This window comes from Molothrus ater, chromosome 6 (assembly GCF_012460135.2).
Source record: "Molothrus ater isolate BHLD 08-10-18 breed brown headed cowbird chromosome 6, BPBGC_Mater_1.1, whole genome shotgun sequence".
NCBI lineage: Eukaryota > Metazoa > Chordata > Aves > Passeriformes > Icteridae > Molothrus > Molothrus ater.
The window spans coordinates 8332099-8358620 of record NC_050483.2 but is presented as its reverse complement, the minus strand read 5'-3'; the positions used below and the strand labels follow the sequence as shown (position 1 = coordinate 8358620).

The 26522-nt window shown below is 42.6% G+C and overlaps 1 protein-coding gene across 4 annotated transcripts in view; it reads right to left on the bottom strand.

The window, feature by feature from the left end:
• The window catches only part of CAPRIN1 (cell cycle associated protein 1), a 30059-nt gene extending 5166 nt beyond the window's left edge, over positions 1 to 24893 (bottom strand). Inside the window, exons 1-18 of one of the 4 annotated variants that reach the window (XM_036385183.2) lie at positions 24729 to 24892; positions 24189 to 24394; positions 15897 to 15959; positions 14625 to 14711; positions 12829 to 13067; positions 12633 to 12715; positions 11464 to 11601; positions 10859 to 10911; positions 10687 to 10773; positions 6149 to 6304; positions 5941 to 6049; positions 5451 to 5512; positions 3958 to 4068; positions 3286 to 3435; positions 2978 to 3128; positions 2202 to 2396; positions 1088 to 1188; positions 636 to 699 (exon numbers count right to left, since the gene is read on the bottom strand). In XM_036385183.2, coding sequence (XP_036241076.1) covers positions 636 to 699; positions 1088 to 1188; positions 2202 to 2396; positions 2978 to 3128; positions 3286 to 3435; positions 3958 to 4068; positions 5451 to 5512; positions 5941 to 6049; positions 6149 to 6304; positions 10687 to 10773; positions 10859 to 10911; positions 11464 to 11601; positions 12633 to 12715; positions 12829 to 13067; positions 14625 to 14711; positions 15897 to 15959; positions 24189 to 24392 — 2053 coding nt within the window. In that variant the 5' untranslated portion in view covers positions 24393 to 24394; positions 24729 to 24892. Of the gene's footprint in view, positions 1 to 635; positions 700 to 1087; positions 1189 to 2201; positions 2397 to 2977; positions 3129 to 3285; positions 3436 to 3957; positions 4069 to 5450; positions 5513 to 5940; positions 6050 to 6148; positions 6305 to 10686; positions 10774 to 10858; positions 10912 to 11463; positions 11602 to 12632; positions 12716 to 12828; positions 13068 to 14624; positions 14712 to 15896; positions 15960 to 24188; positions 24506 to 24728 lie in introns of those variants that run through there. The other 3 variants (XM_036385185.2, XM_036385186.2, XM_036385184.2) reach the window with 3 other exon arrangements.
• Between the last annotated feature and the right edge of the window lie 1629 nt (positions 24894 to 26522).

Genomic DNA, 26522 nt, shown 5'->3' with positions numbered 1-26522 from the left:
GGAAATCTGGTTAGTTTAAAAATAGTCCTAAATCTTCTGCTCTGAACTCAGTCAGACTTTGTTGTGCTTCCTAAAACACACTCTCAGCTTCAGCACAGCCCAATGTTGCACTGAACTCCAGAGGCCTCAGCTCCACACCTCAGGGCTTTCAGGACAAAAGGCAGGGACAGAAACTGAATCCCCTCGAAACTGAACTACCAAGTGGGGTTTCACAGATGCAAGGCACAGCCTTGAGCTGCCCTCACAGCAATGTCTGTATGGAGACAGAACAGTCTCATCATCAAAAATGTTCTAAGAAAAAGACCTGAGGAAATGTGATGAAAATAGAATTTAGAAACTTAACTACAGCCTCATTATGTCTGTCGGGTCTGTTTCCCAAGGCTTTCATTAATAAAAGACAGTTAGGTAGCTCTACTATATCTGAATGTTTTAGCTTCTTTTCCAAGAATTCCTCATTTAACAGCCAACTTGACTTCCACCACCAGTTCACAGGATCCCAATAATTCAAGTCAGCTTATTCTTAATTGTGAGCTGCTGACTAAGGAGTGAGGTTGCTTTTTAAGTGCAGAACTTTAAAAGTTGGCTCAGAAACTTCCACTCAACCCAAATCAATTATTCCGTACTCAGGAAATTACCTCTAGGAGCTCCCCGAGGTCCACTTTGTCCAGAGCCACGTTTGAAATTTTGTTGATATCCATCCTGAAGCAAAGAAATTTAAAAAGTTACAACATAAAACCTGTTATTAATTGCCAGCAAAACAAGGACCTTTTAGAACAATGTGCACTGACAAAACACCTGCAATTTCAAAATGTAACATTTTATTAGTAAAAAATAATCTTTAAAAAATAAACTCTTACTTCCACTAGTGCCTAGCAGCTGTAATAAAATATGCAGTCACAAATGCTCTCTCTAGCTACAGGATGTGTTGCTCAATATAACTAAGAAATATAAACAGATGCATTTAGTGTTTTCCAAACTACACAGGGGCAGTTTGTCTTCCTGAGCAATAAAGAAGTCCCAGAGGAAGATGTCACTACCAGCTCTGAGTGCTTTTGGCAGGTTATTTCCCTCCCCACAGGTAGCTTACCCTCTGGTAGTTTGAGTAATCCCGAGGAGCATTGAACTGGGGCTGTGTGTAGCCACTGTTTGGAGTGTTGGAAAAGGAAGGACGGTAGCCATCGTATCCCCCTAAGAAACAGGGCACAAATCTTTCACTTGGAAATCAAAGCTGCACTTAATATTTGACCTTCTGCTACTATAGAAAGAAAAGCAGCAACAGCATTTCACCTAAACCTTAAAAAAAATCCCATCCCTTTAGGAAAGGCTGTTTACCTGCAAATCAAGCAAATGTCTCCAACATCAGAGCTAATATATCACAAGAAATGAGAATGAACACCTCATAAGGCCTGGGAGGAGGCAGAATTCAGTGCATTTCTCAGAGTAACCCGAGGTTTGATTTACAGAACATTCAGTTCAGAGCTAAACATGATCCTAGGTAGGATGCAAATGTCCCAGCTGTGATTACTGCATTCACTCTCCAATCAGCTGCATTTTTATTACACATATTTCTTCTCTACTCCCCAGCCACAGAAGGGAAAGAGAACATGGAAGACAGTACCCGAGTCCATAAGTAATCCCAGAAAACCTGACAAGGAAATCTCTGTCCTATTCTAACATAAACCTCTTTGCAGAAACACTGACAGCCACACATGTAAGGTCCAGGGATCATGAACATTCTCTTATCTATCCAGAACTACATTCTATCTATCCATCTACTACTATCATTCCTCCAGTCCTGTTAATTCCCTTGGCCTAGTGACTTTTGGACTCTTGTACTTCTACATAAACCAGCCTATTCTCATTCTGATGAAACACAGAACTACACTGTACAAAATGCACTGTGGAAACACTAAGCATTTTTGAAATACCAACTTGCACCTGAATTCCTTGCTTGATGGATGGATGTTTCTGCATTTGCTTACACTTGCAGTAGATGCTTACTATTATATTGTAAGAGTCCAAACACTTAAAATTAAAGTTGCTGCTCTACAACCAGTAAGATTTTTACTGCAAGTTTCGCTGTCTCACAGGGCTGCTACCCCAGTCTCCCAACAGCAGGTCAGTTTAACACCCCTGCTCTCCTGAGCTGGTGTTCCCCAGGGTCGAGCAGAGCTCAGGGAGGGATTTGCAGAGCTGCTCACCTCTGAATCCATTTGCTGGGCCCCTGTAGCCGTTCATGAGGCCCCGGGCCCCGCGGGATCCCCCCCGGGACACGCCCCGGCTGTTGTAGTAAGGCTGGCTGTTCCTGGGAAATCCAGTGCTCTGCTGGGGAGGCTGCTGGTGGTTTCCTGCCACTTGGTGACTCTGGTCCGGGGAACCGTGGTAGGTACCAACCACTGCAGGGGAATTGGGGGGGAAAAGAAGTAGAAAAGTCTGAATTTCTTTATGTTCCCACCTATCTCTCCTTAAACCCAATATTCTGTTACAGAGGAAAAGGATGAGGCTCTTTGTCCTCGTTCCACATCTAGTACTTGTTAGCACTTCAGTGGAAGTGAAGTGAAGGCAGTGCTGAGAGAAAAACAGCTCTGGATACAGACTTATACTTTTTTAAGTTGCTAACCTGGAAAGCATTTTGCCTGCTGAATTAAAATAATTTCTCACTGATTTCAGCACAAGATTCCAGGTCTTTGTGACCTTACATCTACTGTGAGAAGCAATCCTCATTTGCTCTCATTTCTGACTTATTATTTCCTTTACAGAATGTCACCTCAAATTGCACTGTTTTTTTTAAAGCAACCTTAACATCAGCAGAGCCAGTACTTCACTCAAGTATTAGAATAATCCTGTTCATGGAGTTTTTTTAAACCTGGTATTGCTCAGAGGTAAGGCCTGCAAAGGAACCTGTGACATGCTGTGCTTCATCATCTAGGATGTCACAGACTTATCACCTGCTCTACCAAGGTCACAAGAATTTTACCTGTCTGGAGTTGTTCTTGCTGGAGATCTGATTGTTCTACTTGGTGAGGTTGATTGGAGAAACTCTGGTTGTAACTGGCCTGGTATTGGTTTTGCTGCTTAAGGGTTTCTGGCTCATTCACAGGAGGAACAGGTGCATTCATGTTGAATACCTGTAAGAGCAGAAATTCAGTTTTAAGGCTCTGTAAAGAAGCATCAAAGTCTTAGAAATGTGAATAACCACGGACTATCATATGTAGCTGCATGACTGATCCCACCACAAGGAGTGAGCACCAAGGCAAAGGGATCAAGGACTGATTTCCTACTCACTGTTTGCATGGATTGGAACGGAGCTGCATTGACGTTGATTCCGCTGCTATGCAAAGGCTTGCTGGATCCAGCCTGGAACACCTGTGGCTGGGATGCAGTGGGAAGTGATGATGAGGATGGGGTCTGGTCTGCATTCAGGGACATGGAAGCCTAATAATTAAAACAAACAACATTTTAGCTCTAGAGGTACCAAAAATTTAACTTCAAAAACTTTGTTTAAACAAAGAGTGGCAATGCCTCAGCTTCACCTCTACTAATGACTCTTTTGTACTTCAGCTCAACAGCCTAATTCACAACAGCATAATGAGAGGAAAAATCTAACCATCTCCTCCCTCATTAACTTGAAACATAACTAGAAAAATCCAGAGGGGGGAAATGAAGAAGTTTCCAGGCTAACTGCTGTGAAAAAATAAATCCCACTTCCTAAGCCAACAACACTGATGCTCCCATGCTGATGTTGGCATGCTGCATCCAACTAAACAAACAAGCTTCCAAATGAAAAGTCTTGCTATGGAGGACTCACTGGTCACAGACAGGCTCAGAATTTTGAAATTAAAGGGAATTGAAGCACCCCTATCAACTAAAAATAATGTTATTTACTAAGAAACATAGACTAACATTTGATGCCACCTGCAATCAAAGTTCTTCCCACCCCTGTGCAACCTGACTTGCCTGAATCTGGTCAATTGATTCTTTCTGTGGCCGTTGCTCTGCTGTGTGAGAAGGCTGATACATGGGTTGGGAAGCTGTATATCCCTCACTTGTAGAAGAAACCAAGGGAACCTGACAAAATAAACCCCAAAGCCCCCAGAAGTCAGCTGATGCTCACACACAGTTTTGTAAAAAGTATCAGAGAACTCTGGAGTGGATGGTACTCTCTGGTCTGTGAGCCAGCACATCTTCAAACCACTACAAAATAATTACTTTTTAACCACCAACATTCTAACACCACACACAGCTCCAAGCTCAAACACAAGTGGCCAAGGGCTGGCTTCCAATGGCCTGAGTTTTACATTTTACAAGCTCTGCTCCCATACAGAGAGCCCAGGGAAAAGTCCAGCCAGGAAAGCAGAGCACTTTGCATTAAAGACTGTACTGGGGAGTTAAAGAAGCAATGGATCATAACTGATGGGGGTGTTCACATCACACCGGAATGTTCCAAAGCCAAGAGTAAGTTTAGCTACTGCTTGCAAGATCCTTGAGAGAATCACTGGCAGCACTGGTTGAGGTAAGGGAAATAAAAAAAATCCATTGGATTAAGTCAGACATCACCTAACAGCAAAATAAAAACTAGTGCAGAGAAAAAAAAAACTCTCTGCCCCAAAAAATGATTCTACTCCTACGAGACAACAAAACTGTGGAGAGCACCAGCATTTCAGGAGGTACATACAGAGCAAACTCAAGAAATAATTCCCTTGCTCCTGTTTCTATATAAATGAGTGACTTAAGCCTTGCAGACCTAATCTGGACAAGCCAAAGGAAGCAATTTACACTGCCTGTACTGTGAGATGCATCACCTATCCCGATTTTTTTTTTGGTTTGCAAACACCTACATGGATCAGACCCATTACTGAGACCAGAAGAGTCCTCAGAGATGTCACATATGCTTAATAAAAAAAATCTTGAATCACCAGACAACTGAAACATCTTAACAACAAAGTGATTACTTCATTTATACAGTGCAGAACCAAGTTTAGGAGATCCCTAAAAGCTCAACTGGAAACAGCATTCAACTCACACTGACTGCTCTACAACTCCAGGGTAAAATCCCAATCCAAGCAAGTGGGAATAATCAAACAGAACACAAACTCCATATAGTTAATGCATGAGATCTGCTTGTGCCCTGACACTCACTTGGACAGACACAGATGCCCTGTAACCAAGTGGTTTTGATATTTCTGTTGCAAAGAAATAACAAACTACCTGCTTCCCATTAGTGGAAATTTGCAATGTTAGTAGAGAATGAAACCAGGAACTAGTAATGCCTGTAAGCAACAATGGAGATCACCAATTTCCCAAACCTGGACCTTCAGCTTTTTCGTAAGTCTCTCATGTAGTCAGGAAATAAATCCTTTTTTAACTCAAATCAGGCCCAATATCAAACTCAAATACAAATTTACTAAATTTACTAAACATTTTACTAAAGAATTTACTAAACATTTTACCTGTGTAGCTTCTGGTTGCACAGGAACTTGGGTAGGCTGGGCAAGTCTTGACTCAGCATGAACTGGAGGAAAATAATTTCACTTATTACACAGTAAAATCAAGCCTTTTACAGAATAGCATTATTATCTGCTCTGAGCACTTATGTGAAAGCTGATCACCATGAAGATGATGAAGCCTTAAGCATAGTAAAGCTATATTTAAATTACCCACTCCTGTTTCCACACAAAGAACATTTTTTCTAGTTGTCCAAAATAATCCAAAGCAAAACCAAAGAAGCTTTAGTTTCTCTGTATTTCCAAGCAAAACCTATAAGCAAGTGAGAACTGGAAGCCTAAAAAACAGTAAAATCACATTTCTGAGAAAAAACACACTATAACAGGATTGTACTATTGTGGAGACCTTTTTATTATGCAGCAGCAACTGAAGCATTTCTAAGAGATGACTTGCAGGCTTCCCCAGTATTTCCCTTTAGGATTTACCATTACAAACCTGGAGGGCAAACCATTTGGGGCATGTCCAAACTCTGGGCTGGGTTCATGGGCTGTGCAGATACAATGGCAGGATCAAGCGTTTGGTTCTCAAATTCCAGCATCGAGTCCTGGGGAGAAAAAAAAAAAAAACAAAATTAAAAAAATAAAAATCAAACCCACACTACTGCTGTGGGTTAAACAGATGAATGCTCAGAGTACAGAAATACCTGCATGAAGTTGTAGGGGCCCTGCATCTGTGCCATGAGGTCCTGTACTCGCTGTCTCCTGACCAGGGGGTCTGCCTGAGCCACAGCAGTGAGTGCGTGAGGTTCCGGGACGGGAGGAGACGTCGCCTGTGTCTGTTGCTGCAGGGAATTTACAACCTAACAAGAGACAACAACCAACTGCAATTTCAGCTCCAGGCAACGCTGCACTCAAGTGACTCAGGAGTTCTTGCATTTCTGGCTATTGCCTGAGTGGTTATGGATGATGAATTGCTGTAGTGGTGTTGAAGGACAGTATTACATCCTAGACAGGTCAGTACTGTGGCCAGCTACTCATCTGAGCACTCACAGGATTACAGAGCTCACACTCTGCTCTTTTTTCTCTCCATCTACTCTTTTCCCCATGAAAAAAGTATTTGTTCAATATCACATGGAGTTTTTTAGACCAGGATTTGAGACAGCAATTTATCACCATTTGGAAATTTAAAGGAAGTGGGGGAAGAGTAAACTTCAGAAATATGCAGAAATGGGGAAGAATTATTTTCTTACAGCTTTTTGGTAAATATAAGTGGAGTCAGAATTTTTTGGTCTTTTAAAAGACTTCATAATGCTCAATTTTCACAGCCACTGTTACCCTAGCTCCCTGATTTACTGTCTCAGGAACAGCAGGCAGCATTGCATGACAAGGATTGCCAGACAGCACCGTGAGGGGACACCAGAAGCCCAGAAGCAGAAGCACAGATCAGGGAGGGCAAGAAAGCTCAGATTTACCAAACATATCCCAAAGTGGCAAACATCAACAAAGGAACAAACTGCAATGGGCTTTCAGACAGCGCCTGATTAGACAGCAGAGCAACCAGCCAAGCTGGACATGGGCACCTCAAACATCCATCAGCAAGTACTTTGAAAACAGACAGTGACAAGGATGGTTGAGCTGCACTTTGATGGCCCTAACCAGTCCCTCACCTGCTCTTTAGGCAGCCCTGTAATCCAGAAGTGCCATTTTCAATGCCAACAAATGCCCTTTAAAAATATCATTGTCTCTTACCATTACTTCTCTATTTCAATCAGCTTGTAACATCACTAACATTCCAGATAAACAGCTATGCCTTAAAACTTAGTTACACAGGATATAAATTAGCATACAGGCACCTGAAAGGTCCAATATTGATGTAAAACACATGATTTCTTATTAGGACGGCAGAAAACAGATTTCTGTGCCCAGCCATGACAATTACAAACCATCCTATAACAAAGGTCTGAACTTTATGCCTCACACTGTCACTATCCACCCTCAAAGCCTGCATGTTCCTTATTTATTTCTCCAAGAAACCTACAGCATGTTCCAGCATCCCTACTGCCTGCCCATATTTCCAAACCTTGTTTGTCCATGGCATTCTGCACATGCACTTGCCTCACCAACTCCAATGGCTTGTTCCTTGAGCAAATCCCAAACAGAGAATCTGAACAAAACTAAAAGCTAACCACAGTCCTCTTTGAGATCCCCTTCAGAACCAAACCACCACTGGTAGCAATCCAGAGAAGCAATTTGACAATTCCCATGAAAAATACACCTTGAGGCAGTCCACACTGGAAACCAAGCACAACTCTGCTCTATCAAACAGTCCCTGAATTTCACATTATGGACTGTTTCCAAATTAAGAATTAAGCCCTATGAGTGGAAAAAAATTATCTAGAGCACATATATAGACCTTTTGCACATGACAAAATTTAAAAATTGAAGAAAAAGTGCAAGCCAGATCATCAGGTGAAACTTGAGTGGTAAAACCAACATCTACTCATCTCCTGCATAACTGTTACCAAAAGTACTCTCAGTTATTTGAGCCCTACCACTCAACTTACGGAGTCCAAGTCATTCACAACACTTCAGTGTCTTCAAGAAAAAAAAAAAAAGGAGTCAATGGAATCATCAAGAACTCAACAGAGACAAAAATACCCAATGTTTTCCTTTTCCACAAATAGCATAGCAGTAACTTCAGATGGTATTTCATATTTTACATTATCTTTTCCAGTACTCCTTATTTGATGTCACAAGGAACAGTTTAGGACCTACTCCTTCAGCCTTATTAGCACTACCAGGGTACTCTGAGCAAGTAAACCATAGTAGGATGGAACAACTGAGCAAATTTCAAGTTGTGTGATTAATTTAACCTTGTCAGCAGGCAGAGCTGCCAGACACAAGGCAAGGAGACTGACAGGGGACTGACAGATTAAAAAAGAGAAGGAAAGGTAAAACCTCAAGTTTAATGACACCACAAGCAAAGAGAATGAACTTGTATTTTGTTAGTCTGAGAACAGTTTTCAATTCTACACAAAATCCATCCAACCAAAGTTCCACAATCTAAGACACAGAGAACTTTGTGTACAACCACACTCAGGCACCAATTACAGAAGAAGCAGTTAAAAAAATTAAACCCTACAAAACAACAATTAAAAACCCCCATAAATACTATTACCAATAAAGAACATATTCACCAAAATTAGAACATCCTATAATGCAAAGACACGTGGAAAATTCAAAAGGCAATTATTTAGTTTAAAAGTTATGGAAGGACCATACAAAAAACATCCTTGTGAAGACATCATCACTTCCCAAACTAGAAACACAGCACAGAAATCCTGACTGTATCACATCTACTTGAGGGTTACTGAAAGAAAAAGAGAGGAGTTTATGATATCCTCCCCCTTAGTGAACAATTACAGAGATCTTCTGAGCTAATGTTCTCTTTCAGATTTCAAAATTCACAGCTATCAGTGTACAACCTGTGTCACCCTCTTACCAAAGCACAATCCAGCTGCATTCTCCTGAGAAAGGAGACTGTGGTGTCAGCAAGAATAATTTTACAGGCAGATATTCTCAATTTCCCTTTTTTTGTATTACAGCTGAGAAAATAAAGTTTTTTATTATGAAGAAACAGGCTTCAACTTTATTTTTTTTTCTAAATTATTCCCTTCTAACATGTCAAAGATATTGGGTCAGAAAGGGCAATTGAAGCACACATTCTCTGTATTGTCCTATGAAAACAAAGCTGAGCCAATTCCAGATTCAGCTGACCAGGAAATTATGAGTTTCTGAAATTTACAACCTGAATTATGCCTTCATCCATGCTCCTTTTATTAAGAACAGAGAACTGAACCACTCTGGACTCTTAGTAGAAACACAGATATAAAATGGGTATAATTGAAGCCAATTAATCAATAATTTTAAAATACTGTGCTTTCTAAGAACACTCCAACCAAGCATGACTTTAATGTATGGGTTTGGAGGGTTTCTTCAGTTTCTTAAGATAATTCTTAAAATACATTTAAAATTTTACATTTTAAAATTCTTAAAATTCAGTAGACAGTGAGTAGCAGTGACAATTTAAGAGTTTTTTAAGTAAGTAAATGAAATACTGTGACAAGGAACTACCAAACTCCTTCACATACATGGCAAAGCTGTCTACTTAGTTTTAGAAGTCTCACACTCAACCTCAGTATTATTAAATCTCTAAGTGGTCTTCAACACTGTAAAATAGGAATTTCATCCAGACTCAATGTAAAAATCATCCAGATTAGTTTATCAGATCAAAACAGCTGCTCTGTTTTTCAGCACTTCACAAGATGATGAACACTTATTCCACTCCTACACTTAAAAACAGCCAAAGGCACCAGGAAAGTCTAAAAAACTGACCATCTGCAATTTGCTGCTGCAGAAGGCTAAAATCAATCAAAAATTAACTCTCCAGCACCTGAAAGAAGCTGCTCATACTTGTTTTTCCCAGACAGACACAACTCAAGCTCCAACATACCAAACAGGGGCCTTTGTCTTTCCCCGTACACGAGGACCACAAATTCCAGTGCAATAAAATAATGGACTTGCACATGCAGCAAAGTCTGAGTGCAAATCACTGAACTGGGAATGGATCCCAACACCAGTGCACCACAAACACCACAAGTGAACACCACTCAAGTGCAGAGGAGTAACAAGTGAGATACTTGAAGAGCTGTAGTTCTGGGAAGCAGAGATGTACATACATACGAGCACATTTTAACACCAAATGATGCACATAAGCGATCTGGAGTAGGAATTAGTTGAGTTACTCATTTTCAGCTCCCTCTCCAGGCACCTGTACTTCATGAAAGCAAAACTACACCACACTGTCAGCAGCTGGGTAGATAAACTTTCAAGTTCTACATTTGCAGCTACGTTCTCCAAAAAGAAAAAAGACTTCAAAAGAAGTCCTTAAGTCTTTTTAAGCATAAGACTTTTAAGCCCTGTTTTCCCAAGCAAGCCACTAATGAAGAAAAGCAAGTTCTCTGCAAACTTAGCCAGACTAAATAGGTTTTATTTCTTTTTATTTTAGGTATTCCTGGGCTAAGTATGTAATTAAAGAATCAAGTAGCAAGTCCAAGCCTACTTAAATAAATGTATTCTTTTATATATTGGGGGAGAAGGGATGCAACACTAAAACCTATCATGAATTGTGAGCCAGCAGAAACAGGGATTGCAATTTTACCTGCAGTACACAAGATCTTACCTCAACCGTTTCAACTGTCCACTCATCTACCTGTTCCTTCTCACTACTGCTGAACTGAGTCTCTGCCATGAATTGTCTGTTTACATACTAAAATAAAAATAAGAAAGGGTATGAAAGTAAAAGTAAGTGGCATTGAAGGTATACAAAATGACAGTGTTTCTGTGAATAATACCTCAGTTGATTCAACTTCAGTTGGCTCAGTAAATTCTTCTGCTGGATCAGGTTCTGGAAGAAAAAGAAACAAACCATTTATGTGGGAAAATAAAAATCTCAAAACAACAATAATAAAGACCTCAACCACCCTCATGTTATAGACCTAGAAAATACAAAGTTAGATGAGAAAAATCTCGTGTCTCAGAATAAAGAAGAAATGTCATGGGTGTTAACAGAGAATTAGTAATAACAAATGTTCTCAGAGCTTTGAATTTAAAAGGAAAAAACCCATTAAATTCTCACTAGCGAGAGTTATGTTCAGCTATGCCTTCTCCACAAAAGGGAAAAATGTCCTGAGTTGTCTTAAAATTGGATACAACATTCCCAAGTTTCTTAAGTATGTAATTACACTGTCTGCTTCAGAAACTGCTCCCTTCTAGCTCAGCTTAAACTGGTGGGAACCACTGAAAAATGGGAAAAGCCTCAGGCAGCCACAACTTTGATCTTGGATGGTTTCAGTGCTAGAGATGAACACTGCATTTGCAATTTAATCACTCTGAGGAGTGCAGAGACATGACAGAACAACACAAATGTGTCAGTCACAGGGCATCTTCCCCTCCTCACCAGCCTCTGCTGCAGCGTCTTCTACTGCAGGTGCAGGTGCTGCCTCCTCTTCCTCACACAGCCCATTCTGGTGGTTGTGGGTGCTGTCAAAGTAACTGGTCTGGAGGATGCGTTCAACAATCTCCTTCAGTGCTTTATCTGGGGAAATGGAACAGGGAAACATCAGCACCACCTCAGTCCTCATCATCCTCTCTCTCCTTCCATCCTTCCTTCCAAAAGATTGCATGTACATTTTATGACCCTTTTGCTGGGAAGATGCTGCTGCCCCAAGCCAGTCCATGAGCACCAGTAAGAGATTTCTTCTCTTACTGGGTCACATTCAATAAATCCATAAATAACCCACTGTCATTCAGAAAAATCTGAAGGGCAAGAAGGATCTTAAGAGTACAGAACGCTTCAGAAGTTTTGTGGAGCACTTCACAGTGAGGTCAAGTTTATGAATTTAATTACTAGACTTTTATTCCTGTTACTTAAAACCATTACTGTAAGACAATTTCTTCCAAAACAACTAACTGTCAATAAAAATAAATCTACACAGGTACCATCTGATTCATGAGGGTTCTTCTCCTGAGGTGAAGTGTTCTTTGTAAGCAAAGAACAATTGCCCTCAGTGCTTCAGATGAATGCTGAGGCATCTTAACCCAAAAGACATCAGCACCATTGGCAAAGCAGTATTGCTGGCTGCCTAGGCCAGGTATTTGGGAATGATTTCCATAAAAAGCAGTCTGGCTGGCATGGTCACAGCCTGATCTGCAGGTAATCAATGAAGAGAGGGCAAAACTGCAACACTTTTTGCAGGAGCTAAGGGGGAGAGAACATCCCAGTAAGGAATGCCATGTTAGTGTACGTATTACACTGTCACCTTGTTCACACCCAGGTCTGCAGAAAACAAAGAACTGTTACTGAGCACCATCAGCAGCAGAATACTGCTGAAACAGCAGGAATAGACTGAGCTTCAATACTGAGTAATGCTGAGCCAGTATAAAAAATACACCACAGACTGAGTACAAACTTCACAAGTCACTATTACAGTCCAGCTAAGAGCTGAGAAAAAGTAGTTCCTCTAAGACCTCACAGATAATTAACTGCCCAAGTTCTCTTACATCAGATGTGTTTTAGTTCAGACACAAATTCTGTGTGCTGTCTCTTCATGCAGAGACTGTACTTACAGGTTGTTCCACAAACTGGTTTTTCCTTCCCTTCCAGTAAGTCCCACAGGTGAACAGATGCTTGCTCATACTGCTCATTCAACCTTAAAAATTAATTAATAAGAGTTAATTTCGTACTGAGTCTTTAAATTACCATACCAAATACATTGTTAACTGACTGGCAATTAGAAAGAGGAGCACTTTGCTGTAACCCTACCTCACGTTCATGTCTCGTTCAGGGTAAACCAGCTTATAGAACTCATCCAGCATTGTCAGCTCCTCCTCTGTCAGCACTGGCACCCCGTTGGATCCCTGTTTGAGGTCGCTGCGCACTTCATCGTCCCCCAGCTTCTCCAGAATGAACTGCAGCTCCAGCACCGTCTTTAAACGCTTCTGCTCGGCCTCCTCTCGCATCAGCTGCTCCCTGCGAGCTGTCTTCTTTATTGTTTTCTGGATCTGCAATGGACCCAAGGAAAAAATCTTTGGAAATGTCTTTAACTGCTAAGAAAAGGTCCAGAGGAAGGCAAGGGAAAAGCCCAAATGCTGGGTTCTTCCATTTGGAAAGGCTTGGGTGATGCAGATTGTTCTGGCCACACAGAGAGCAGGAACAGAGAGGTTATTCACCATATCCCACCAGAGTAGGAAGCATTCACTGGAATTACCAGGAGATCAGCTTAAAACAGATAAACAAAAGACTGGTTTTTTCACACACCACAAGAGGGACCTCATGGAATGTTTTGACATGAAAGGCTGGGGAGATAGATAGACAGGATCAGCAAGTCCAAGAAAGGATTTCAACAAATTCTTGTCCCCAGTCAGACACTCCAGGGAACAAGCATGTGCATCCACTGCAGCATTCCCAGTGCAAGGAGCACGGCTGCAGGGAGGGAGAAGATGACACATCAGCAGCAGCCTTGTGCTCTGCGCTGAACCTTCCACAAGGTCTAAATGCAGCACCACTCTGAACCTACAGGATGTTTCTTCCACTCTTCATCTTAATCCAAGTATCCAGTGTCCCAAGTTCAGCTGGAAACGTAATATTCTCTTCTAAAAAAATCTATCATAATGCTAACTTTCCCACCTGAAACATCCAAATTTTGTTTTTAAAAATCAAAGACATATCTTAAAATCAACTAACTAGAGACAGGAAAAGCTACCACCAAGTTTGAAAGCAGAGCACCAATCTGGTACTCCTGCATTCACTGGCTTGCTTTAGCAGTCAGCTGACCAGGGAAACACTTCAGAACAGACTTATCCAGAAAAGGACGTTCTCCATTACTAACATTCCATAAACACAGATGAACTGTGATGCCAGAAAATAGAGAAACAAGTTGGCTGAGTCCTACAAATTAATTTACAGCCACAGCCAATGTAGAAAGCAGTTTATAACACAAGGATGCTGCTGCCCTTCAAATTATCCCAGCCTGTTCACAAGCTAACTCTGCTCCTTAGAGCAGTCAGCTGTATTAACATCCACTACTCAGCCAATTCCTCCAATGCTGCTGCTCTTTCCACAACTCCCAAATTTTTAGAATTTAATTCTTGATTACAATATTATTCTGCATCCTTGATAAAACACCAACCCAAAAGATTACCTATTTCATAGTATCCAGGTAATTTACCCTTTACAAAACTAATATTGTCCCATAATGTAGTTTCAGACTGTATTACCAAGAAATGAAAACTCTATGAAATCAATTTAAGAAAAGGTTACCAATGGCAGCAAGTGACCATCTTTAACGTTGCATGACAGACCTGGTTCTGTGATCACTATTTTCAACACTTGTGTTGTGTCAGAAAATTACTTTATTCTTGTTTCCATACATTTATGTAGTACATCAGAAATTCTTCAGAAAACCTGACATCAACTAATATAAAAAAACCAGAAGAAAACAGTCAAACATAGAAGAAATCAAGGGCAATTTATCTCTGTAAACAGAGGTGACTACTGCCTCAGTGGAAGAGTTTAAAGTGTTTGGATAACCCACATGGCAATGCTTGATCTTTACTTACATCTTGGCTCAGAGCCATAAAACTCCTCTGCAGTTCCTTAGCAAATTCCAGATTATTTGTCACTTCCTGGTACTTTGACACTGCATCCTTAAAAAAAACCCAGAAAGACCACAAATGTAAAACATCAGCAACAGAACTGAATATATACTTCCAACAAATAAAATCCCACATTTTTTAGTTCTAAAGTGAGACACAGGATCCCTGAATGGGACTGCAACTATGTTAAGGTAAATTTAGATTTTCACAGGCCCAGATATCAAAGACTTGTGTATGTCCTTAGGGCTCCAGTTTCTTTAGATATGCTAAACATACAGAGAAATATGCCTTTATGTGCTCACATGGATGATGGACTGGTTTCATGTTTGGCTGCAGCCAGTTCCTGACAAAAACTAACAAACAACTGGAAGAATGGGGGAGAAGAACAATCTGGCAACTCAGAGCTGCTTAAGAGTTTGAGAATAACTGCATTGTTATCTCCAGTCAGAGCCAAAACCAGAATATACAGAGCATTATGTCCCCATCTCCAGAAATCTTTGCTTTTGCTATCTTCTTAAACCTAACAATCTGATCTGCACCAAAGCAAACCAAATTCCTCAACCCATTTGGTATGACTGAGAAATTATATCAAAGCAGAATCAAATCAGGGGGATAGGGCTGAGACATTTACATTCCTGCTGTGACAAACGAATGCATTTCTCCAAACTAACATTCATTTTTATCAAACCTGGTAGTCAAGCTTGATAAAAACCATGAGCTTCCCTCCTGAACATGGTGTCAGCTCTCTATCCTTCACAACAGGCCATCACAAAATAAAAATACACAGATCTGTGATATTTCAGTTCTCAGCTGGCACAGAACCACCAAAATGAAGATCAAATCATCCAAGGGACCAAGGGAAGCAGCTCATTCTCTTAAGTGTCAACAGCTGCAATAGTTGGAGGGTACACTTTTGTCACGTTCAGTGTCAAAAATCATCCATAAAACACTTTTGATCCTAGACTGGGAAGATAATTGTTAAGGATTTGACTTCACATAACACTGAGCATCTGGTAATGTCTTGAAGTATCAATGAGCATGTTTGCACCATACAACTGAATTTAAATTGATATTTGCTTTTTATTTACAACTGCAAAACTGCTGCTGAATCAAGCTCTGCAATAACCTACTTTAGAACCAGCCCCAAAAAGGAGAGAGGCAGGAAAAACTCCTCATCACAAAGATAACAAAACAATTTAACAGAGATCTGGTTAGGATTTTTTTGGTTGTTTTTACCAGTTGATCTTGATTCAGACGTTCTCCCTTGTTCATTCGTTCCTGGTAATCATCAAGTTTGCTCTGAAACAAAAGAAAAATGCTATTATGAAGAGGCAAAAATCAATTTAAAGCTTTTTTCTACTTGTGCTAACAAAATTATGCATTCTAATATTACACTACACAGACTGTACCATGTTACACAAGCACGTAACTGTCCTGTAGAAAGCATACAAGAGAAAAACTGTCTTCTGGGTTAAAATGTAAATATTTTCCCAAGAGGTAAATATTTTTATCTTATTTGGCTATTACAATGTCTTCATGGCTAGTTGGAATTTCCAAGGAAATTCACATTCCTCCTAAGGGGACAAGCACTCTCAATGCACATGTCCTTCAGTCCAAACACCAGAGAGCTGCACTGAGGGTTGAGGTAGAGCTTATCACCACTTTATCACTACAATACCAAAAATCTGACTGCAAACCCCCACTGTCAAGGCTATTAAGATTCAGAACTGTGTTTCTCTGTAGCTCCATCACTTAAGATAGTTGTAAAGAATTTTAAACAGTTTCTAATCCTCTGTGCAAGAATGCCCACCAACACAATTCATATTAATAGCTCTAAAATAGTTTTTGTTCAAGAGCATTAGGATTTTTCCCCCCACAGGAAAAAACTGAAAAAAGAATCATTAGGCTACTTTTCAGCAGGATCAGTTTTCTCATCTGCTTCAAGAGAAACCACACAGCAGAGTGGCATCAGCCAGAATCCAACTCCTGTGTGCCCCAGTGACAGATTCTACAGGCTAACTACAAAGGCTCTTCCAAAGGAAGCAAAGCCTCTAAGGGTTACACACCTAATTATTACACTGTTTTCACCATTTCTGTATTAGCACAAATTACTGCATCTGGAATGAAATTTGCCATGATCTAATTTAAAAAGTTATTAAAACAAATCCTTAACAATTATTTTCCCAATCTAGGATAACAAAACACAAGAAGCAGGAGAATATTTAATTTTGAATGTCAAAGATGCCACCACTGTCTCAGGGTTTACATTTGCACTGAGTGACACCTTGTTTGGCTGCTGTTGCTCTTCATTTCAGACTTTTCAGTTAAAATACTTTACTGCTATTTTTCTAGTTAATTCAACTTCTATTCTATGCTCAGTCTCAGACTTTTGGAAAGATCAAAGCCTGTGGAACAGTTTATCAAGCAAGCTCCTCTTCCAAAGTATTTGATGCCCATCATTATTTCCTGACACCCTAACACCCTTATGAGGCTTGGTCCATTTGATGTCATTTTTGGTGCTGGATCTTTTTAAGTCCTCTAGGTCAGGCAGAACATTTAACTACTTCACCTTCCAGTGAATCAGAGTCAGCAATGGCCTAGGAAAGTCAAAGCAAGAACTTGCAGAGCTCCAAAAATATATTACTGGGAGTTTCATGCTGGGGACAGAAACTACATGGTAACAGTTGTTAAATGCAGCAGCCACAGCTCGTAACAGATCAAAGAAGCAGCCCTGGAGAGCATTTGGCACACTGCAAATCTATCTCAACAGGAAATAAGGTCAGGTTACTCTTCTCCATCCTGATCTCAGAGCAGATGATGACATGCTTGGACAATCACAGGACAGCCTCTTGATTTGGGAGAGCGTGGCCAAAAGGGAGGTAAAAGAACTGAACCACTGCAGTGCCCCAGTGCAAAGCCAGGTCAACCCACACCTCTGATGGCTGAAATCCTAAAGCAAAGGGGCTTTGCAGACAAGCAAATTTCAAAGGAAGTTCCTACTTGCTCAAGTCACTGGCTCCCCTGCTGCAGATTACAATTCCCCTGGTCACCCTGATGCAATTGTTTGTGAGGCTGCTCGGTAAATAGACTGCAAACATGAGCCAGCTTGAACAGGGTCTACAAAAATGCACTAAAACAAATTCTGTGGTCCACTTTCCAACACCAACCCCTAAACAACAACAGTAAAACAAAATGGGTGGAACGCTGTATTCCAGAACACTACTTTGTTTGACTTTGTTGAAAAAAACAACATATATTGCAAAATTACACTGAAACATTCACAGAATCCCTTTTGTGGCTGAGGGCATAAGGGAGGGAAGAGGCAAAAATACCCTAAATAACTACAATTTTTTCTGTATACTTTTTCCATGCATGGTTGGTCCTTTCAGACTAAGCTATTGCAGTAACACAGTGAACAATGCACAAGGTTTTTCTTGAATGGTCAAATACTCTTAGGTCTAATGTAAATGCTTTGCTTATTTTTATTCAACTAAAAAGCCAAGGATAATATGTCTCTTTCTGTTAGGAATAGAAGAAAAGTTACTTGTCTTCACATTTACTTCTTACAAAATATTCCTGTTGGGAAGGTAAAAGGGAGGAAAGCCTGTCAGCTGCAATGCAGAGGACAAGCCAATGTGCATTTAGTTAAATGTTACCACAAAGATTTGGACTGCCAAGTAAGCATTCTTCTATCATCACAAAGACACTTTTAAGATCCAAAGCTGCATTACACAGAAATATTAAGTAAAACACCTTCCTTTTTAATCTGCACTGTCAACTAACAGCAATCCAAGAGCAGCATTAGAGCTGTAAAACAACTGCAGTGAAATTCCTGCTCAGGAACCTACTGCAGTGCCTGCAAGAGGGCAAGACTCTCTTCATCTTACCCCTCCTTACACAACTTCACCCTCACTCCTCAGACAGAGATCTCCGAGCACGAAAACCAAACCAGCAGGAAAAAAAATAACCCAGTGGCAAAGTGAGCACATGAATTGTGTATTGAACAGCTCGTGAGTCAGCAGCTCCCAGTCCTGCAGGCAGCCAGCCACTCTGCTCCAGCTTTTTCCGCTGAGATACCTGAAGTATTTTGGAGTTTCCTGGGGAAAAAGCACCACTAACAGGCTCTCTTGGGACCGTGGGGCTCACTGCTTAACTATGCCCTGGATTTTACTTTAATAGGAATCCAAAACTGAGTTACTTTATTGCACTAATAGACAGTTCTCTTCACCTCCTCTGAATTGTCTCAAAAACATCATCCTGAAGTGGAAACAAAAACTGCAGTTACCTGGCATTACCCTCCAAACCTAGCCTGGTTTTAGAAATGCCTGACCACTGAGCCACCACTTCCAGTGCTGTGCTGCAAACTGGATCACTGGAATCATCAGATTAAAAATAACCCTTAAAAAAGGGGGTCAGGAGCAGGAGGGAGGCTCTATATTTAACCAGATAATTTCAATGCTGTGGTTCTACCAATTACAGCAGCACAAGTGTGCACAACAAGCTGCAAGGTGACAAGGTAACCTCTGCCAACAGCTGGAGTAAATCTTTAGTAATTCAAACTCTACCACACAACGTAAGAAATGATGGAAAGGACATTCCAAGTTTGTCTCCTTAGGTATCTCTAAAACTGAATGAATGTTTTTGACAGCACAAAAGCAATTAAGATAACCAAAAATTTAAAACAGCTGTGTAATACAGTTTGCATTAAAGCCAAGTAAATGCCAAGTTAAAATTAGAAGTTTGTTAACCTGTTTTACATCTCTGCATTGTGATTTGTTTGCCCACCACCATCACCTCCACAGTTTTCATGGCTTTGCAGCTAAAACTGCCCAGAAATGACCAAAAAGCTCCACAAACCAAAACCAGTCTTCTATTTCCTCAAAAAAAGGAAAAAGTAAAACACTTAGCAGGAAGTTCAGAACCTCTCAAAACCCACCAATTCTGAGCAGCTGTTTCAGTCCTGAGCTAGAACCAGGAAGATGGAAGGATACAATAACACCAATACTCCAGAACACAAAACACTTACAGGTCTTCTGTTTCAATTGAATTGATTTTTTGAGTAACAGTAGTAGATATTCTCGTGGGAGGGTTTTTCCCCACAGTCTGGGAAGTTTGATGGTTTAGAAAAAATATCTGCATAATGTATTAGTTTTTAAACAAAGGACAAGGACACATCAATTCTGAGACTGCAGTTTCACGATCAGTTAACCCCAGAGGCAGAAAAAGCTTCTTCAATAACCAGAATTAAGTCACAGAGGAGTGGAACCCCAAGTTTTGGTGACTGCAGAGGTTCCTTTCCTAATCACCACCATACAGGATTTCCTACATAAACACACTGAATTAACAGGGAAGTTGACTACACTGTAGAAGACATGGATTTGCTCTACACATAATTTTTGTTCCAAAAAGTTACTTTTACAAATGAATTCTAGAGCACAAATGTGTCTCTCCTAACACATTCTGCATGCCTTTTTCTTCAAACAAAAACCATGATCCAAACCCCAAAGCGGCATCTGAAAAACTGAAACTAGAAGACGTTTCACAGCTCCTTGGACTCATCATGCATCCAGTTAACTGAGCTCACTGTGAGACAATCCCTATTTTACAATAACCAGTTAAAACCAAAACAGACCAGCCTGAAACCTCAAAGCACCAGCACAAGATTTCACAGATAAACTGCTCGGGTTTTTTGACCCGAAGCTTGAGATCCAGAGAGGTTTCAAAGAAAGATTCAGGCTTACAATACACTGTCTGAAATTAATTTTACAATTTGTTCCATGCTAAACCTCCGAAGAATAATTTCAAACCAAACCTTCCAAGGAGTGGTTCTGGAGCCACTCACAAACCTGAACATCCAAGGGGCCCAAATCATGGACAAATGCCCTGAGAGCTGCTACCAATGGGCAGCTTCAAGCTTCCTGCCACCAGAATGGAAAACTGACCCCAGATTTACTACAGATTCCTGTTTCCCATGGGAAATCCAAGGGGATTTCAATCCAATTTTACTGAACCAAGTCACATCACCTTGAGATGTCCACCTGCTGTTCTGTGAGAGCTCTTGTGTAGCAAGGACAGCAGCACCTGTGAACTGCTCATTCTGCACCCAGCCAGGATTACACTGAGGAGGAAACTCAGACAAGCTGATAAAGTGACAGCAGCTCAAGTTACCAGGCACAGGCAGTATGTGCCATCTTTCCAACTCCAGACACCAAGCTCACATCAAGCTCTAAGCTCACATGTTACCCTGTGAACATCTGCCCATCCCCTAGTCCACGTGGTAGCACATTAATTATTTTGCCCCTTTGGCAGAACATTTGTTTGATGAACTGCTCTTACATGGCTCATGCCCTATTACACAAGATGAAAGCAAAAACAACTGGGTTATTTTAATTCAGCCCTGAAACAAAACCAGAGCTTGATTCAATTGGCTTAAAATTTGGAAAGGATTTTCTCCTCTAAAAACAAAAACCAGAAGAGCTAGGGAGAAGGAGAAATTGAAGGTGAAATATTTTCTCCTAGGGAACGTGGACAGCTGGCAGGATTCTAACCCCAGACACCTGACAAACACCTGGAGGAGTCCAGGCAACTTTCAAATTAACTAAACTTGTCAACATAAACTTGAGTTGCACATCTGAAGGTCCTGGAGAGAAAATACCTCTTTAATTACCCCTTTCCATGCACACACAAATATCTTGTCATCTAAGAGCAGAGGACAGCATTCCTATCTTTTCCAAATGCAAAGAGATGAGGGGAACACAGACGTTTTCAGGCCATGTTTTCACATTCATTTCTGAACAGCAAATCAATTTATCCCAGTCCCTTTTAACAAAAGAAATACTCATTCTTTCAAATGAGGTCGCATTTAGAAAAAGAAAATGAAAGTGTAACTAATAATCCAGTGGTTTTAGTTTATACAGAAACATTCAAACTAATACAGACCAAAGTTATAAACATTATTTCAATTTGTATTTTGGTAGTCACATTATTTTATCCTCTGTGTTTGCAGGTAAACATCACAAACTTCACTCCAAAAACTCAAATTTCTTTATGAAGAGTGACCTCTCCTCTACTAAAAGCTGCACACTTCTTTTATTTAAAACCTAAGATGGTACCTCTTCCAGAGCAGTAATTTTTCATCCTTCAGAAATGTGTGTCTAAGTATTTATTTGTGTTCATCCTGTGACACAAAGCTCTGAAAATCATCTCTACTGGCCTTCGTTAGCAGCTGCTGACAAAGAAAGGATTAACTGTCCAACTGAGCACAAGTTCCCAGTGAGATTTACTGCATTTCTCACCCACTCCTGGCTCTGCAGTTTCCAGAACAATTTTACTTTCTGGATGCTTGGAAAAATTAAAAATATATTCTTGTCCAAAGATGCAAAATGTAAGGAAATCCTGCTGTGTACAATGAGCTTTGTTTTAAGACACAAAGCATGTACTGCTCCCTTTACTAAAGAACATTATTTACTACAGAACTCTTGGTTCCCCCACCAAGGGAGAGGCTCAAGCCCACAAATGAGTTCCTTTGCTTTAATACACCAAAACCCGTTCCTCTCATAACTTTTGTAGTGCTTACGAGTCCTCCTTCAGGAAGTTTCAGAACTTCAGCCCATTAAGACTTAGGAATCTTTGAACTTTAATTCATCAGTGACAGACAACACTTTTCCTTTTTAAGCCCCCTTGCCTGTTCTTTAAGCCCACATTGCCCAGCACAGAGTATTCAAAAAATAAATGCTTTCAGTAATTTTCATGGAACATCTTCCAACAAAAGCCATGTCCAGAAAAAAAAAGGGCACTTTGTCCCCTCTACTCACTTGGTAAAACACTAAAACTCCACTCAAATAGAATGGAATGGCTAAGGCAAGTGTAAATTATTTAAAAGTAATAAAAACACTGCTCCCAAGGACCCTCACAGCAGTAACACTGTGCTTTATCCTCCACTTACTAATTTTGGTTTTTAAAATACACGCTTTCAACATAATAAAAAATATTTTCAGAGGATTTTTGTGTATGTTGGGTACAACAGTTAATTTTCAAACAATTTTTTTTTGTATTAGAACAACTAGAGACAGAAAGATCAGCTTTCTTTCTCAAGCTGAGGACCAGTATTGGCTGTGCAGATATTCCTGTGTATTAATGCCAAGTTTAAGACAGACATCTTGTCCTGTCTACACACAACAGACATGGAGGAAAAGCTCCTCTGACTCTAAAACTTACCTAAAATGGCCTGGCTTGCTGCTTTTTGCCATGTCATCTCTAAAAACCAGGAAAATCCCACATCCAGTTTTGAAATGGGAGGCTACACTGTACACAGTGTATTTATACAGTGTATTATTGATACACAGTGTGTTATTTATAGGTAAAGCAAAGCTTCTCTCCTTTACAACCCACCTGTACAGACTAATTTACTGGGAGTACTTCCACCTTATACAATATGGAACACTATGAAAAATATCAAAAGTGACAATTAAAAAAATTAATAGAACAGTTATTCTGCTAATTCACTTCTAAAAATAATAAGAGCTTTAGGGCTCTAGCACAAATAATAAATTTCTTAGGGAGTAATTTTAGCTTGGCACTGTGGTGTTTTGAGGCAAGTCTTGAGGCTATGTATTAGTTCTTTTACTGATGGACACCTCATGCTCTGGGGGTTGTAAAGCCCTGTGAAGCTCATTTAATCTGCCACCACCAAGAGGGTGCAAAACACGCCGCGAGTAACCACGGCAGCCTTTTCCTCCCGTGCCACAACTCGAACCGTCCGAGCACCAGGGATTGAGTAGCTGCTCCTTCTAAAAATAACCCGAGAAAGGCCGCTTCCAGCTGGGCTCAGGCTCCCAAAGAGTTGAGCTTAGGGCGATGGAAAGCGAGCGGTGACACTGGGGCGGGGTGGGGTGGCCCCGGCTTTGTGCGGGCGGCACAATGAGCTCCGCCGGGGAGGCCGGGCCGCCGCCATGTTACAGCTCCGCGTCCATGTGCCCGGCTCCGGGGGCACCGCAGCCTCTGCCCGCCCGCCCCGCGGGCACCGGGCGCGCTCCGGCCGCCGCACGGAGCGGGGATGTGGGGAGCCGCTTCCCGGGATGGCGCGCCTGGGAAAGGCCCCGCCGCGGGGAACAAAAGGCGGAAGGAGAGGGAAGGGGAAGGGAGCGGCGCCGCCGAGGGGGCTCCGGGCAGCGGGGACGAAGGGGGGGTCGGCAGCCGCGACCCCTCCGCGCTCTGCTCCGCGAGCTGGGGGGAAACTGGGCCGGGTCCCGGGGCGACGGGAGGGCGGCCGGGGATGAGGCAGGGGAACCCCGGGAGGGGAAGGGGACAGGCCGGGGGAGCGGCGCTCGCCCTTCTGGAACCTTCCAGGAGGCGGCCTCTGGGGGCCACGCCGGGAACAATCCGGGAGGGCTCGGCGGAGGGCCCGGCACAAGGGAACGGAAGGGAAACAGGCCAGACCGGCTCGGGGGCAGGGGCGGCCGAAGGCGAGGGACAAGGCGGGTGGGCACCAGGGCTGGGCTGGGGGGTCTGAGGGGACGTGAGGATCACCTTCTTCTTCTCCAGGTTGCGCAGCTTCTTGTCGATAACCCCCAGGATCTGCTTCATGGCCTCGGTCTGCACCGTGGTGATGTTCACACCCGCCGCCGCCTGCGGGGCCGCCGCCGCCGGGGCAGCCTCGCTGCCCGGTCCCGCTTTGCCGGTGGTGCTGCCGGTGGTGCTGCTCGCCATGGTGCTGTTGGTAGCCGAGGGCATCTCTGTGAAGGAGGGAGGGCGGGCGAGCGGGAGAGAGAGAGACAAGAGAGCGGAGAGAGCGCCGGGCGCGTCACGGGGGGGGAGCGCGGACGGCGGGGACGCGCGGGAGCGCGCACGCGACCGCGCGCACACGAGCCGCACCTGCCCCGGCGCGCGCGCCCCTGAGGGGCCCCCCCCAAAGCCGCCCCTCCCTCCCTCGGCGCGCGCGGGGCGGCGGTGGTCACGTGACGGCGCGGGGCGGCCGCCTCGCGCCCAACGGTCATTTTCCCCTCACGCTGCCCTTCCCCCCCCCCGCCCCGCTCGGGGTGTCCGGAGGGGCCTCGCCGCCCTCCTCACCCTGTGCGCGACTGAGCCCGGGGGGGACACGCTGCGCTCTCTCTCGCTCGGTAGGAATGGCCGCCTCAGCCACGCTCCAGCCCCGCCGCCCGCGCTGCTCCTGCTACCACGGGAGAGAGAGAGAGAGAGAAGAGAGGGAGGCAGGGAGAGAGAGGCAGCGGCGGCGCGCACGCCGGCGCGTAGAGGCGAGGCGGCGCGGGAGCGCGCGGGGTCCTGGCCGGCTCGCGGGTTCCCGCGGAGAACGCCTGAGCCCGCGGCGGCAGCTGCCGCGCTGCCGCGCGGGGGAGGCGCGGCGCGGCGGGGCCTTCAGGCGCGCGGCGGGCGGCCCCGCGGCAGACACAATTGTGGGGCGGCCCTCAGGGGTTCCCGGGTGTCCCTGAGGGGCTTCCGGGCCGCCCGCCGCCCGCTCCCGGCACTAACGCCTCCAAAGCGCCTTTCTGTGCCCTGCGGCGGGTCCCCACACCGGGGGAGCCCATCACGGCTGTAACTGAGCCCTAATAACCGCAGCTCAGTGGCCGGGAACAGTTGCTTCGTCTGTTTGTCAGGCTGGGATTTGCGTCTCCAGATATATCCCTGTATGTCCCTATGATCACCACGTAACGTGTGTGATGTTAGTCCTACACGTTTCAGTCACCAAAAGCTGCCACCACTCAGTAAACCTTTACTTCTATGCTAGCAATTTCTTCTTTCAATATTAATTATTTCAGTGTTAATAAATAAAATACAACATGGGGGTTTCTGTGAGGCAAAGGGAATTTTGGGATGAATGCTCCAGCTGCTTAGTGGGGCACAGCTGGAAAATGAAATGCCACTGCCTTCAGAAGCCTGGGAGCTAAATGGGAAAGGATTTGGTATTTATTGACTTGTCTTGGAATTAATGGGTGCAAAACTTTGGGAATAGAAATACCTGAAAACCCAGTTCACAGTATTTGCACATGGACATTGGAAATTTTGTTAAAATAAACAATTAAAGACTGTACTTGTACCATTGTTTTTTAAATTGTTGGGTTTTTTTTCTTTGCTCTCTTTATTTGTGGATCCACACAATCAATGACATTGGAAAGAAGGAAAAAGCCCAGTTCCTTGAACAACCTGATGGTTCCCATCACTGGAAGGGAGATGTCTCACGGCCCTTCCTCACCAAGTCCTTGCCCTTGTTTCCATCCTGGTTCTTGCTCCCCAGGAGTTAATTCAAGCTGATAATCCAGAAAGAAACTGGTCACTCGATGGGAAGATTGTCCCCCTCCATTCCATCTGTAAATATTGCTCCTTATGCTTCTGCTTTCCATGTATCTCTGCATTTTCTGGAGCAGCTCAATGCTTTGTCATTTTGTATTAGATATTTGCTTTACAAATCACTTAGTTTTTCATAACAGGTTATGGGACATGTAATAAATCACCCAGCCTAATTATTTCAGTTGAATAAATGATGGATAAAATGAAATCTTCAATTGTTGAAAGTCCTTTTCACTGTTCAACAAAAAGATTTTTGTAATACCACTGTATTTTCTAAATTCCATTGTATTTAAAAGATTTAATTTCTATGGATTTACTTCTCCAAGCCCCATACTTGGGGGTTGAGATGACCTTTTCTCCCCAAGCAAAATGCAGTTTTTCTGTCAACATGTGAAGCACTTGAGACTTTTTGACCACAAAGTACAATGGTTTAAAATAATATGGAATTGTCTCACCCATTCCTATTAATTTCTCCTTTTCCCTCACACTGCCATTGCAATTCTCCATAAGTTCTGGGCACAGCTTAGGCAGATTTTTCAGCCAAGCTCTGATAGAGTT